This window comes from Microchirus variegatus (genome assembly GCF_963457635.1).
Source record: "Microchirus variegatus genome assembly, chromosome: 14".
Classification (NCBI taxonomy): domain Eukaryota; kingdom Metazoa; phylum Chordata; class Actinopteri; order Pleuronectiformes; family Soleidae; genus Microchirus; species Microchirus variegatus.
This window is the reverse complement of record NC_139815.1, coordinates 16,079,705-16,095,551: the sequence shown is the minus strand read 5'-3', so window position 1 is coordinate 16,095,551 and position 15,847 is coordinate 16,079,705. Positions and strand designations below refer to the sequence as shown.

The following is a 15,847-nucleotide window of genomic DNA, read 5'->3' as shown; positions in this document are numbered from 1 at the left end:
TTGGCATTTCATAGAAACTACATCAAATTAGCAGCACAGGTAAGTCACTATAGACGTGTTCGGTTTAAAATAAAATCATATCTACAGAAAAAGTGCCACTATAAAAACGAAGGTTAGACTCCATAAATAAATTCATTAACTATATTTATAATGTGTTTTCATGTTTGCAAAAGCACACACGTTTGTTAAAAGGCTGTGCAAAGGCTCCACACAAAACCACTGATCTAAATCTAGATCTAGATCTAATCTTCTCTTTCAGAACACATGGTTATTGAAAAGACACCATTAGTAATATTTAATGTCTTAGCTTACCAAGTATGTATGTGTGTATACATACACAGTACTATGTGTCTGGATAGAACAATCAAGAAAATTAAGACAGAAGACACGGGTGGAGGTCAAGTCTGGACTGATAAAATGCAATAATTTCACAAAAGCAAGCAAATCAGGAAAATTTAGATAAATTATGTTATTTAGCTAATAAGCTTTAGAGGTGCTGGTATTGGCGTCCTCTCTACCCCTGGAACAGAGCCAGGCTTGTTGTTTCACCCTATGTCGTGCTGAGCTAACTTGCAGCTGGGCAGAGAAAGGTATTAGTGCCATCGCCTGATTCTTAGCAACGAAGCGTACATTTGTTTCTGTGATGTGTTCGTGTTACTGAGCCCAAACACCCAAAGCTTCAAAATTCCCACCGCAAACTTTGAACATCAGACAAACAAGATAATAATTGTTCTTTTAAAAATTATAAATACTGGTCTTGATAGTGCAAATGTTACCTTTCTGATAACTGATAAGCATTGTATACTCCACGGGCTCAGCCTACGACTGCATGGCTGCTTTCAGTTCCTGGAGGATGTCGGTGCCGCTGTTCCACGCGAGAACTCTCGGAGAACTTTCACCTTCCTGCCCTCTCAGTTTGGCCAGCATCTTGTCCAGGGTGTAGCCTTTCCTGGGCATCACAACATCACGCCTCCTCAGACAGAAAGTAGGGCACAGATCATTCCCGCCATCGCCCACGTAAAATATCTGCTCGTACTCCACACCATTATCAGACCAATCGGACAGATAAAGCTCCAGCACTTTCTTCTTACAGAGGTTGACGGGGCATCGGTCGCACTGATGCGAGTGGTGACACTGCACCTCCATGTGCCCAAGCTCATTGAACTTGGCTGGGTTGGTAAAAACCCGATCAACAGCTGCCTGCAGCCCAGCTGCTTGGAGGATCCAGTCTATGAACATGGTGTTGGAGTCCGAGATGATTATGCAGTCGATGGCGCTTTTATTCTGTAATATGTACGACAGCAAGTCCGTCATTCCCGCAGTGAAGGGTATGGTCTCCATGACGCTTCGGACCCTGTCAGGGCTGACCTCCTGGTGTCCTGGAGGAATGGACATTTAAAAAAAGTCAGTGAACCTGTATGTTTGTACAACTTTGTGCATGAATGAAGGGACATCTGAAATGTAACCACCTATATAGCTCATGACTCGGCCCATAAACTCAGTCCAGTGACCTTTTCTGTAGGAATTCTTCACAGCTTCAGGGAGAGTCTGACCTGGAAGGCATCTGGAAACATAGAAAACAACATGACATCCACTGTGGAGATAAATGTGATCATAAATGATATATTATTGATTCATGTTGCAACCAGGTCAGTTGATGTAATGTGCTGTAATGTACTGTCTGGTGATCGTATCAATGTAACTATTAATACCCTAGTATAATATGGTAGCAACAATCCTAGACATGTATAAGAGTGTTAGAGAATAAAAAATTATATAAATTATGTTTTAACCAGTATTTTATTCACCTGACCACCCAGGTATCGCTGTTGTCATCGACCACAGTGTGGTCAAAATCCAACACCATCAAAGTCTTCATTTTTGTTTCACCTGGAAAAAAATGTGACAAGTTCAAATGAAGAAAAACAGCTTTATTAAATTCTATATGATGCAATATAACATGTATTAAGTAGGTCATGTGGTTTTTATTAAGACAAACAATTAAAAACGTATGCATCACAACTGTGCGTTCAAACTGTTTACATTGTTTGTTTATTTATTTATTAAGATTTATTTCAATTATTTCTCTTTGATTGTTGATTTCATCTAATAAAGCACTTGGTAACTGTCAAGAAATGTGCTTCATATGGAAATATTATTAATTTATGAACTATAATATTGTTTTGTGGTGATAATAGATGACCAAATCAGCTGAAAAGCACACCTGGATCACTATTCACTCACTGTTCAATAGTTTTTTCAGTATTTTTCATTATAATTATACCAGTACAATGCACCCACTATACTTATTCTGCAAAACAAAAGCAATATGGATGTGCGGAGTTATGTGAAATGAAATGGTCAGCTCTCATAGCAACTTGTACGAACATGGAAGATTCTGATTCAACGGCCTAGCACAGCGGCTAATCCTTTCAGCTCCATAGTTCCTGTCAGTCTCAGGAGGAATAACACAATTCACACTGATTCTATACTTATACGTCATACAACACATGATGATAGTATCATCATGATACTGCGGAAACTGGCGACCGCTGTCAACTTAACTTACCTCAGGCTGCCTGACATGAATCCACAGAATCTGACGCCTGATATCAGGTTCGACTTCTTCTACTTCCGCGTCTTGTTGTTTGACGAGACGTGCAACAATCAATTGTCGCTTCAATGCCGCCACCTACTGGTGAGTCGTGGGCTTTTCAGTCGTTGCCGCTTCTAAAACAGATATAGTTGGTCTATAATTATTATGTTAGAACTAACTGTTGTTGCCAACATTCCACCATTACAGGGGAAGGACGCGCAGCAACTAGTTTGACACGTTCACGCAGTAAAATAACAAGTGTTTACAGTTGGTGTCAGAACAGTCAGAACAGAATGTACCACCATGAAAGTGAGACCCCAGCCATTATCAGTTTGAATAGTTCCACTTGTGACGTTTCTACGGTGACAGTCTGAAAATGGGGCACATGCTTTTTTTTATGGTTTGAATTGGTTTATTATTTAACCAACGGGGCTCAAAGAGAATTAAACGTCTTTCGACTTTTCATCCTTTTATGTACGCCAGGGGGGAAAAAACACCATTTTAAAAGGAAAGGTAGTCACTACGTTTCTGACGTTTCTTGTTGTTGTAATGAGTCATATTGACATTTGTAACTGTATTTTTACTTTTGTAGACGACAAAACCCCAACGATGTCAGTTTAATGCAATACATTTTACTGTCAGGTTGCGCAAACGTTAGAGGGCGCTAGTACAAGTTTTGACTCCTGGGTTGCGGTGACACATAAAGTGAACGATAGATAAACATTCAGAGAAAACAGAAAGTGTTAGTGTCTGTAATTAAATAATGGAACATCAGTGGCAGGAAACGGCTGAGAAGCTGAGGACCTCTATTGAAAGTAAGAGGTGGAGGTGGAGGAGAACATCGACATTATTTTGGGGGAGCAGTTGTGTCACACGATTTGACTGTATGTGACAATATATTGTAATGCTTCCCCTGTGCCTGCGGGGGCAGCATTGCGCCATTATGCGTACATCCTGCTGAAACCCCATTAGAAGAAGAAGAAAGCCCGTCGACTACTTCCTGGTTGCATAAAACGAGTCGATCGCTGATCGTAGTGTTTTGGTGTCCTCTTTTTCTACAATTTAACTTACCACATTTCTCGATTTTGACCAATATGTTTAAAGGTTTGGGGACGTGGCTGGGTTTGGAAAATCCCACGCAAACGACGACGTCGGATGACACAGAAGATGCGAGCGTGCAGCAGGAAAACAAGGTGGTAGAAGCTCAGAACGAGGTAAACAAACAACAACAACCAGCTGAGCAGGATGAAGAGGAAGAGTCAAACCTGGAAATATCGGACCAGAGCAAAGGACTGGGCGGTGAGGGGCGAAAAAATGCTATTTTCCTTTGAATATTGTGTTTGCTGTTCTTGCGAGTTTAGTAGTTGAAGTTTCAACGGTCAGTTGTTAGCTTAAGTCAACACTATGCTGCTCGACCGTATACACACGCATACGCCTGGCATTGTTTTGGATAATTTTATGGAATGTTACACCAATTATTTATTGAACATGTCCCTAATAGCAATGATGTATTATCCTATCATATCTAAGTCTACATCTACATCTAAGTAGTATTATACAGCACTGTTATAGGCTTGTTTTTGATATGTGTATTTGTTTCTTCTTCACTACAAGATGGCGACATTAAAACTTGAGAACTTTGTCAACCACACAGATCCATGTCTGCGCACCTAGGTGTTATTTTACTTTACATTGTGTTTTAGGGATATGATTGACTTTCTCCGCCTGTCTTTATTCACTCCACATAAAGCTGCTAAATCAAAGGCCGTATTTGTCTTGCTCAGCTTTTCTACAGTCACCTTATAGATGTCTGTACAGTAGCAACGTTTTTAGTGACAGATCTTGCAGTTAAATGATGATGTCTCTTCCTCTTCCTCCTCCACATGAAGACTTCATCTTCAGTTTTGCCTCCAGTGCCACCAAAAAGATTTCCGATTCAGTGGTAGAGACTGCTCAGAACATCAAGAAGACGGTGGAGGAAGGAAAGATTGACGGCATCATAGACAAGGCATGTCTCTCTCTGCTTGGTTTATACGTTTGGCAGCATTGGGTTCACATTTGCAGCATTTACTGTGTACCTTGGTTTATTTCTGCATGTGTATGTTTTTGCAGACCTTTCTCGGAGACTTCCAAAAGGAGCAAGAGAAGTTTGTCCAAGAGAAGAAAGCAAAAAGATCAGGTAAGATCAGTCTTTTTTCTTTGACCTCCACCAGGAAGTTTTCGCCGGAGTTTGTTTGTCTGTCTGTTAGCAACATAACTCGAAAATTCGCCAACGGATTTGGATTAAATGTTCAGGAAATGTCCGCATCCTGGGACCAGGAACAAGTGATTGAATTTTGGGCGTGATCCGTAGACGCTATCACTATTTTTATCGCTATTTTGTTGGTGGGCTGAGCTGCCTTGGTGGATTTTTATATGAATTCCCGTTCTATTCAGGAATCTCACTCTGCAAGGCTAACTACCCCTCAGTGAAGCTGCATACTTTGCAACTGTGTCTGTTTGTGAGAAACGATAAAGAGCATAGCTGTAAAAGTCAAGAGTGTGTAAACGGCTAAATCCTGAAAAAAAAAAAAGTATTGGTATTAATTCCGCTTTTATAAGTGGTTTGATAAGTAAACTTGATACTAAAAAAATATACTTCTTTCACCCCCCCCCCCCCAGCAGCCATATAGAGCACAGAGAAATTATTAAATAACAACGATAATATGAATAGTAGTACGACACACTGTAAGGGAAAAACATTATTCAGCCTTCTCTAAAGTTATCAGCTCCCATTCCTAAGCACAAGCCTAAACAATTCAGGATGTTGCGTGCCACAACTATCTAATTTCTAAAGAAACTTGTGTGAGCCATAATTGGAGAGGTGAGAGGCAAAAGTCAACCGTCAGTGTACGTTTTTCAAGTCTGTAGGTGGATAATGAAAGGGGTGCAAACATTCTTAAATGGTTAATCTTTTAATTTCCTGTAAGAACACTCATTGCCTGTACCCAGAATTCAGTTGTCACTGATAATCGTCACTGACATCAGCTTCTTCTCTCGGTGTCACATCATGAGTTCAGAGACATTTTAGGTGTAGTATCTTTTGAGGGTTTGAAAGTTTACTCTGAGGTGTGGTGTGGTGTGCGCACACAGGTAATTGAAAACAAATATGTCATTTCAAATAACAGCTGAGGTAAATGCTACCCTGATGTCATACATAACTGTTGTGCATACACTGGCTTAGTTTAGAATTTTTTTTATTATTATTTTAAAGCATGATCCTTAAATGTCTGCCCCTAATGAGTATATTAGTGTCATTACATCAGAGTCAAAGTTCATATTCAGGAAGTGAAATGCACCTTGTCAAAGTAAATTTTAATATTGCAATTATAAAACAATAAAACTGGTCGTCTACATTCATATCTGTTGTCAGTTAGGAACATACCGGTTCGTACATTCAACAGCACAGTAACCACAGTACTGTTTATTGGTAATTATTGGCTCTGTAAGGAACTTCTCTTACCACTGGTCGAGTTCTACCCTTCGGTCCTATGTGCTTGTGACCAATGTTTGTCTCTGTGTGTGACTCCAGAAGTAGCAGTGCCTCCCTGGGTTGGCTACAATGAGGAAGAGACGATACAGCAGCAGATCCTTGCTCTGTCGGCTGTGAGTAAAGACATTCACAATATGGTTGTATTCACATGGCTGTGATGTTATAGATGTATGTGTGAAAATACTCGCACTGACTGCTGATTTGTAGGACAAGAGGAACTTCTTGCGAGACCCTCCCGCTGGTGTTCAGTTCCACTTTGACATAGGGCAGATGTATCCTCTGGCTGCAGTGATGCTGGAGGAAGACCAACTCCTTAACCGCATGCGCTTCGACCTTGTCCCCAAACAGTCTGTACCATATCAGTATTTGCAAGCACTTGATCCTGTGAAGTCCTCATTGAAATAGTATAATGGTATTTGTGTCTTAACAGTGTGAAGGAGGAGGCTTTCTGGAGGAATTATTTTTATCGGGTTTCTCTGATCAAGCAGTCGGCTCAGCTCACAGCGCTGGCAGCTCAGCAGCAGAAGGACGGCGAGGACAGAGGAGCCAGTGTTTCACCTGAGGACATTGTCTTAACAGGTAACTCCCGTCTGTGCTTTCAATAACATTGCAACAGTATCCATGGTGTGTGTGTGTGTGTGTATAAGGTCATTTCACTTTTATTAATTTTGTCACAGTAAACCTTAAAGGAATGAAACTTAAAACTATTTTATTCAATGTAAGTTGGAACTGATAAAAAAAGGCGAGGCACATCCAATGCTATATTACATTTTTTTTCATTAGAAGTGTTGAAATATCATGGATTTATTATTAAAGGATGGTAGGACAAATTTGACTTATTACTACCTAATAGACCCTTTTCACAGCAGATATTTCTTAACATGAAATAGTAAGACAAACACAGGTTTTATCAGTTATAATAATTAGGGCTCCACTCGAGGTTTAAGAGAGCCATGGTCATGCTATTGTATGTGGGTAAGGTCGCAATAAATACCTCACATTTTATCCTGTAGAAGCATTTTTTTTGTTTATTTTTAAAACTGCACACATGTATATTGTATTGTGTTCCAATAAAGTGATGGAGAAATAATTGTACTGTATGGACAGTATAGCATCGCTAAAACAACATATCTAATAGTGGCCTAAGACTATTGCACTGTATGTTAAGCTAACTCCACTCATTTGTGTCTTTTTTAGACAATGTTAGACCAAAAACTCCACCAGTTTCCATCAGTGACAAACAGAAGGTAAGTCGTTTTATCCGTTAATATTTGATTTCACATCTTTCTAAAAACCTAAAGCTGCTGTCAGTGAAATGCGCTGTAAAAAATGAAATTGTTATTATCCTGACAGGAGTCTCAGGTGGTTGTATCAGTCTGTGACATTAGGCCTTTTGTTGGAGAATAAACCCCCACCCCCCTTGCCTGTCTCCTTTTTGTTAGCCACGTCAGGAGGAAGAGGAGGAGATGTCCACGAGCCCCGGAGTGTCTGAGTTTGTGAGCGATGCATTCGACTCAACGGCCATCAACCAGGAGGATCTGAGGAAAGAGATGGAGCAGCTGGTGCTGGATAAGAAGGACAACACCCCTTCTCCTGACGGTAAGTACTAGAAGAGATTCAGAAGACAACATGGTTCTGTGATTGTATTGTGGATTACTAAATTGCAGGGGGGAAATGAATTGTCTTGCTCAGAGCGTTTCTCTCCATCCCATGCAGATGAGTCGGCAGACTGGGAGAAGGAGCTGCAGCAAGAGCTACAGGAGTACGAGATGGTGGCCGAGTCCGACAACAAAGACGAACAGTGGGATCAAGAGATAGAGAAGATGCTCCAGGCTGATGAAAGTTAAACTAACACCATTTATTGGCCTCTTGTACAGGCTGGTACCTGGTAGAATGGATAAAGAGTGATGCATATTGACCAGTAATGCACATGGGGCGATTGATCTTTCACACCCTCTGCCCCACCCAACTGTGACCACACGTCTTGTAAACATTGTCCTGATCTCGATGAAGGTGTAGATCCAGTTAGAGCAAGAGACTTTGATCTCTGCGGGAAGCAGTGGTAATATTTAGGTGTATTTTTTTGAAGCACTGCTTCATTTCTCCCTCCTAAATTATTTTTATATCTGCTTAGTTTCCCTCCTCTTTACTCTGTGGGGAAAAACTGGTAGAGGGCACCTCAGGACCATGTTCCATGAATTTAAAATAATGGATACAGCTCGTCGGAAATCACAGATATGCATCAAACTGTATCTTTGTTTCCGCTGCTACTTTGTGCTAGGTTGTAGGTATCTGGGCTGATCGGAAAGTCTCGGTGTAGCTATAGTGCATTAACGTCAAATGTAAAGTTACATTTATTTAAATCAAGAGGATTCTAAACTATATACTTACCCCCCTTTCATGACATGACCTTTTCAATTTACATTTTATAATGAAGTGTGGCGGACTGTCCTATCTGCTTGTCTTCTGTACTTTTGTTTTCATTGCAACTGAAATACTGTATATTTTCTGTATTATCAGTTCTTAAATAAAAACAAATCACTTATTATGGACAATTTTTGATGTTTGGATAGTGATACTAAGCTAAAACATGGGCCATACATATACATCTATCAGTTTATCAGTAACACCGAACTTAAATGAATGCAAGTGAATACAGAAATCCTTGTCTTTTTCTTTGTATTGTAATGAAGATGTGTTGATTCAACTGATCATTTTGGAGATTACTTTTGAATGGTATATAAAATAAAGGGCTTTGTCAGTTGTTCAGCCTGACCTCGATGAAAGGGTGGAGAAAATAATAGGAACACCTGGCAATGTAATGCAATACTGACATGAAATAGCTCTTTTTAGAACTATTGTCGTGGACTGCATTGGTGTTAAGTTCAGTGTGCCCACTGAAGCTTAAGAATACAACATTTTGAAATATGTGTTTAATGTAGCACTGCATATAGAACATCTCAATCGTGCAAGAAGCTATCATTAAGATAATGGACTCAATTAATTGCACCATAACTAGACGCAACAAGGAAATTGATCATTCCTACACAAAGTATAAGCACAAAGTCTTGATGTCCTGCTGCAAGTCATTCAGACAATGAATAGTATGATATTTAAAGGAAGTGCGCATATTTTTGAAGACTAATAATGTCAATGTAGAGGACTAGATTGATAGTTTTAGGGAGAGATAAATGAGATCAGTAAAGCCGCTCCATGCTTATGAAACTTACAAGACATGGAGAGTAACCAAACCTTCGAAATCAAATTCAAATCACGTTATTGATGTTCAAAATTAAGAAAAGCCAGATTATTATTAAGTATCTGGGCTGATCAGAACGACATGACAGTGGTACAGCAACATGGTGGGTGTGAACCTGCAAATGAGAGTGGTTAGCTCCCCCTTCTGGCAGTGACGGTAATTACACAATTAAAACAGCATCTATTGGGAAAAACCCACACCAGCACAATCTGTGAGTGTTTCTATTGTATATTTTACATACATATTGTATATACGTTTTTCACCCTCCCTCCAAAATCCAAAATATGCTCACCCGTCACTAAAGTAGTCTTCACAAGTTGAAGTAAATGCTTAATATAGATACAAATGTTTTAATATTATGTTCACTGTGGTCAATCAAGATGTGCTATTGGCCCAGACTCATACATAATAAAAAAAAACAACAACATATTGGTGGCACTGTAAGTAAAAAATAAAAATCTATACACATGGAGAAGGAGTGTGCCAGACTTTTTTTCTGTTTTCAGTCTTGCTTCTTAGTCATCAGCTCCTCGAAAGCATCATCGATGTGCGTGACTTTTTTCAAACTCCATGTGGCCCTCCAATTGATTTCAGGTAATATCAATAGTTACTTATAATGGATTTTTTTCTGTATGTTTTTGTGAGAAATAGATTCATTTGCATTTTTAAAAAAATACATTGTTATTTTAACACAGACACTTATTTTTTGGGAAATTCTGTGAAATATATTTTGTCACAAGGTCATTTGTTTGAGAGCCCTGCACTACACAATTGCATCAATCAGCATGGAAATGTCACAACAGACACATTCAATTTAAACCGTGATTTACTTAGCAAAATAGCAAGAGCTTTAACTGATGCTGACTGACATGGCTTTACTCAGCCTTGTGTTCGTGCAAGCAAAGGCTCGAATGTAAACGGATGTTCATTTTCACGTAAAGTCCCTGCACAATACTTTAACATATCATAAAGACATGGAGGAAACCAGTTTTTTTTCCAAATTACACCTAAGTTACAATGATTAGGGCCTTGAAATAATGTGTGTTGCAGTTTAATTTGAGGATCATTCTGATGTGTTATATGACATCAACTGTGCCTTTTGACTCAGAGGAAACATTATTTATAATCTCTTTCTTTTGCACAATATTTTCTGGAAAAGCCCACATCCCTACAGTCAGTGGGCATAGTTCACATGCACATTGCACACGGCTGTAGCTCAACGTGAGGTGGAGTGGGGGCAGATTGCAGAGGTGGGTGAGAAGAAAGTCATTCAGGAGGGGTAGGTGTGTAGGTGAGTCAGGAATGATGGAAAGGAAGCCTGGATGTTTTGGGGACTAGAAAGTCTATAATCATGTTAAATGAGACAAATACATAGCTCTGCCTGTGCCGACCAGACAGCCAGACGTGTCTCTGCACGTCCCTCGCATTTCCGTTGGAGAGCGGTTGCAGACAGATGGTAAAGCTGGAGTGTCAACACTACGCCCACCACAATAAAGATACTCAAATCAATTGGAGAATAAACACTCATTTGCAAGGGGCAATCAATTCAAGGATCAATATGCTAATGAGTGCCGTGCTCTTGTTGTTCCTCCAAGGTTCCTGTTGTGTTTGTGTGTGTGTGTGTGTCCCAGCATATAATGAGAAATCAGACTCATTCTTAATGCTGCACAGTGAGTTCTCTCTTTGTTTTCTGTCTGTCTCTCTCTCTCACACACACACACACACACACACACACACACACACACACACACACACACACACACACACACACACACACACACACACACACACACACACACACACACACACACACACACACAGAGGTTTGCACTGCTATTCTTCTTAGGACACTGCATTGACTTCCATTCATTTGGACAACCTAAACAAAGCATTGTTCCTTATCTTAACATTAACCAGTTAAAGCCTTAACCTAATCACAATTCATCATTGCCCTAAACGTAGCAGCTTCTCAGAAGCTTCTCCATGAAGAATATTTGTCCTGATAAGGTCAGTGTTTTTTACGCAACAAATACTGGAACACACACACACACACACACACACACACACACACACACACACACACACACACACACACACACACACACACACACACACACACACACACGCCGTCTGGTTTCTGGGAGGACATTATATTGACTTACATGCAATTCCTGGAGACTTACTCTAACCTAACTCTGAAATGTCTTCACATTAAAATTTAATAATTTATGTCATGTGACGAAGATAAGACCCACAATGTGACAGTGTAAGATGTAGGTCCCAACAACATGATTAATACCTGGAAAACACACACAAACACACACACGTCACTCCCATCTCAACATCACAGCCAGGGTCCACCAGCTGGTCAATACCAGGTCTCACAGTTGTCACCATGGTGACACAGCTCAGCAGAGTAGGACCCATGTGTGTGGTTTATTGCTTGTGTGTGATGTTGGTTTAACAATCTTTTAATAATGCATAGGGGCAGGCCAGTGTGTGTGTGTGTGTGTGTGTGTGTGTGTGTGTGTGTGTGTGTGTGTGTGTGTGTGTGTTGCCCTCACCGCCTGCAGATTTCCTTGTCAGTATCGGCAGACAAAGAGACAGAATAAACGGACCTGAGCGATAACCACGTTGACAGACTGTTTGCTTCATGTGAATCACACAGTTTACCGTTTGCCACAAATCGACCTTGTAGTAGCTTCACAAACAAGTGTTTCCAAATGTATTAAGGCAGTATAGGAAAAGGAAAGGGGGAGGAAACAGAGTTTAAAGAGAGGGTTAAGGGGGAGGAGATGGAGAGGCTGAAAAGCAGCTGCATGGTTGCTCTCAAACTCTCCCTGCCTCTTCACCTGCTACACATACAAACATCCTTTGTTTTAACAAAGCTTAACTCACTGTGTAATGTAACCAGTAGCTTATTATATTATTGAAAAATATTGTTAGATTTTTTTAGGAATAAAAAGACCCAAAAATCTGTGGAACCTGGATCATGTTACTGATCTGATTCTATGGATTTTCTCTCAGATTTTCTTTTCTTCTTTTTTCATTTTAGAGTCAAATACCTCACAGGAGGTATTTTCTTGAGCCCCTCCGTGCTGCTGTGGCTCTTTGATGCAGCTGGGAACACAAATAACTAGTGTGCCCAAACTGCCACTATACAGTGAAAGTACAGCATAAGATATACAGTATAGTCTGTGATATAATATATCTTATTTGGCTCCACCTGTACCGCTTCCTGTTGTTTTTTATCACTGGTGCAAAGAGATCTACAAGTAAGTGCACTTGTTGGAAACTGAAGCTGGTATGCAGAGTGTGTGACTGGTTTTACAGGAGGTGTGAAAGGATATGCTGGACTATTGCCCTTGGCAGTCAAGAACATGCAGTGAGAGTTTTGGATTCCACACAGCTTGAGACAGCAGGGGGCAGAGGTCGATGTCTGACAACATGTAGTACACACTAGGGCTAAACCATTTTGAATAAATATCTAATTGCGATGATTAAGACAGGAATAGCGATTAAAAGGAATGGCCATTTTTACATAACTATTCAGTTATGTAAGTTAGAACTGAGGGGCATTTTAAGGCGTAAATGTGAACAGGTGTAAACTGATTTAAACCCCCTGTAAAACTGTTGCTTTCACAGAGAATGCTGTCCTTTCCTCTTTTATGACACCACTGTAAAGTCTCTCAGAACCATAGTCTATGTAACCATGGGGCCCCCCAAAAAAATCCAGGACCATTGTTGCTGAGTTTAACAGGAATTGTGGTCAAGTGTGTGAAAGTTCGTTTGCGTCGCTTTGTAAACCGTTCGCTCTCCTACGACAAATTCTGGAGAGAAAAATGTATCCAACTGCTACCTCCATTAATAAGATTTTGTAAATCCTTTGTTGGCAAGCTGAAAACACAGATTTTCTCTGCATGAACTTTGCTGATACAAACTTCAGGTTCCAGTCAGCAAAGGTTGTCCTACAGCAAAAATGGAGTTTATACACTCTTGAAAATAAAAGTGCTAAGTAGAACCATATAAGGCTCTTCAGCTTCTCCGCATAGGAGAACCATTTTTGGCTCCAGGTAGAACCAAGAACCCTTTTAAAATCTTTTATTCAGGAAATGGGTTTTAAATTATTCTTAGTGGAACCATTAGTGTTACCAAGAACCCTTCAAAAACAAATTGTTCCAAGTAGAACCTCAGCCCTTGTAGAAGAACACTTTTGGAACCCTTATTTCTAAGAGTGTAAGTGGCTAAAATCAGTTTTCTCGGTGTCCCACCTGGCACTGATATGGCACTTTTCCACTAAATAGACAAGGCACGACATGGCACGACATGGCTCTATTGAACACGGATTGATCCCTTTCCATTACCATAGTACCTCCTCAACGTGGGCGGAGTCATCATAACATGGTTGTACTGACTTCGTTTTACACGTGACACACACAAACTAGTGACTTGTAAAGCAGTTGTTTTCAGTCTACTGAATCATTAGACTTTTCATGAAAAAGATTTGTTCACAGAATCGTTCAGTGCTTCCTGAATCAGTGGCACAGTCACTGGACTGAAATACGGTGGAAGGGGTTGTGATGCGTCTTGTAGTGCTGTCGCTAAATACACCAGACTCCTCTGTTAAATCTTGAGATTTTAGACATTTCCTTGCTAAATGTTGGAGATTAAAGCATTTATTCAGGATTTTTAAGTCTTTTTAACGGATCCACAGTTCGACGTTGTTTGGTTTGATTCTTGTGCCGGACGTCGGCGCTGGTGACTCTTCCGGTGACGACACTTTCTGCCAATCAGTGGACAGCAGTCTGACGACGTCACGTATAGTATCAGCTTGGAACCTCGCAAGAGCAGGAACTAAAAAAAAGTACCAGGTATCTGGTACTATGGAAAAGCAAAGCAAAGGTTGTACCATGCTGAGTCAAGCCATGCTGGGACTATGTAGTGGAAAAGTGCCAATACTGTGCCTGCCTGACAACACAGGGGGTTGTGCACAGCACAGTCAATGAATTATCCATTTGAGGTTGAAGTTCAGATGCAGAAAGAATGCACGTCGAGTTACGTCTTGCATTGAAAGGAACGTGTCATAATTTCTTTTTACACGTCCATACCACGACTACTAGAGAAAAACGTGGTTTTCAGCATAATCAGTGTATTACTGTTAATGTCTTGGTTACATGGATGGTGACTCATTCTCAGGAGGTGTGTGTAAACCCCACAGTGTGGCTTTTCGTACACTCACACTGAAAACAGACATTCCTAGAGAAAACCCTTCATTATCAACATAATACGCGTCTGGAGTAACACATGTGGGCTTGACAGATTTAAGAACTTTTGAGTTTGTGCTTTGGTTGGAACCACAATATCAGGATGTTAGAAAGTGACTGTATCACAAAGTGCTGTGCTATGTTTCCTGTCTGGCTAATGTCCATGCAACCTGACCGCCATGTCACATGACAGACAACAAAAAAGTGTTCTCCTCCGTATTTGGAGCTTTAGACAGGAGATAGCGTTACACACTCGAGGGGCAGCGGCGCACACAAGGAGAAGACATTGTTCCTGGTTGGCAAAGATTGTTTCTCATACCATAAGTAACAGACAGACAAATCTGTGCCCTGTTTCAAAAGGATGTTGTTTCTGTCCCACATGTAACATCATATTGGAATATAGGTCAATAAGGTGAAGGAAGTGTCAAAAGAGACATTAATGTTTACTGTTCAAACCATCGGGAAACTTCATGTGCTACATCTTTTCTGGCATTGTTTACATACCAAAATATGTGGTGTTCAGGGACTAAATGAGAAATGCAAATTAAATAAGTTGAACACTACATACAAACTATATCCAAACAACGATCAAAAGGCTTTGAAGACAGTTGATGTCTTCTCTTACTGTGGTTTACCTCTGGCCTTGTTTGCTGATGTCAGAATGAAAATGTGAATGGAAATGTACTGGTTTCACTATTAAGGCTTTTGGAAACTTGAACCCTGAACAGAGCTAGACTTACAAACAAGACTTATGGTAACAGCAACACGGATGGACGTGGAGATAAATGGATATTTTTTTGGGAAATAAGTAAGACTGACTGAACTCTGAGGGTTTCTGCCTCGCCTCATCTGCCTGGAACACCTTGCTGCGCTGACAGCTGTCAAGTTACACAGGCATAACAGCAGAGAATCCAGAAGTGGTTTTCAACTCTTCAAAGTAATAGCATGAGCAGACATTTATGTCCTCACACACAAACGATTGACCAACGTAGCCCCAGTTATTATTATATTATAAGTATTATTATCAATAAAAATATAAATTATGGTGATAATAATAAAGGAAAAGTCTAGGTCAGTTATTGGCTTTGTTTTATTTTGAAAGTCTTAAACAGAAGTTGTACTCTCTTCGCTGTAACTTCCTTCGCGGCTGCTCCGGCTCGCACCTCTCTCCCGCTGACAGTCGTTCCCCGGGTTAG

At 40.3% G+C, this 15,847-nt stretch overlaps 2 protein-coding genes across 2 annotated transcripts; one reads left to right on the top strand and one right to left on the bottom strand.

The window, feature by feature from the left end:
* Positions 1-334: 334 nt before the first annotated feature.
* On the bottom strand, positions 335-2,630 carry phospho2 (phosphatase, orphan 2). The gene is made up of 4 exons (XM_083900822.1): positions 2,570-2,630; positions 1,809-1,890; positions 1,470-1,564; positions 335-1,379 (listed from the first exon to the last, which is right to left on the bottom strand). The coding sequence occupies exons 2-4, from the start codon at positions 1,877-1,879 to the stop codon at positions 820-822; spliced, it is 726 nt and encodes a 241-aa protein (XP_083756948.1). The 5' UTR covers positions 1,880-1,890; positions 2,570-2,630; the 3' UTR covers positions 335-819.
* Positions 2,631-3,592: 962 nt separating this feature from the next.
* Positions 3,593-8,831, top strand: syap1 (synapse associated protein 1). Its single transcript, XM_083901068.1, has 9 exons — positions 3,593-3,895; positions 4,486-4,604; positions 4,709-4,775; positions 6,168-6,241; positions 6,336-6,475; positions 6,559-6,707; positions 7,326-7,375; positions 7,571-7,727; positions 7,845-8,831. Exons 1-9 carry the CDS (start codon positions 3,691-3,693, stop codon positions 7,973-7,975), a joined length of 1,092 nt encoding a protein of 363 aa, XP_083757194.1. The 5' UTR covers positions 3,593-3,690; the 3' UTR covers positions 7,976-8,831.
* The last annotated feature ends 7,016 nt before the right edge of the window (positions 8,832-15,847 follow it).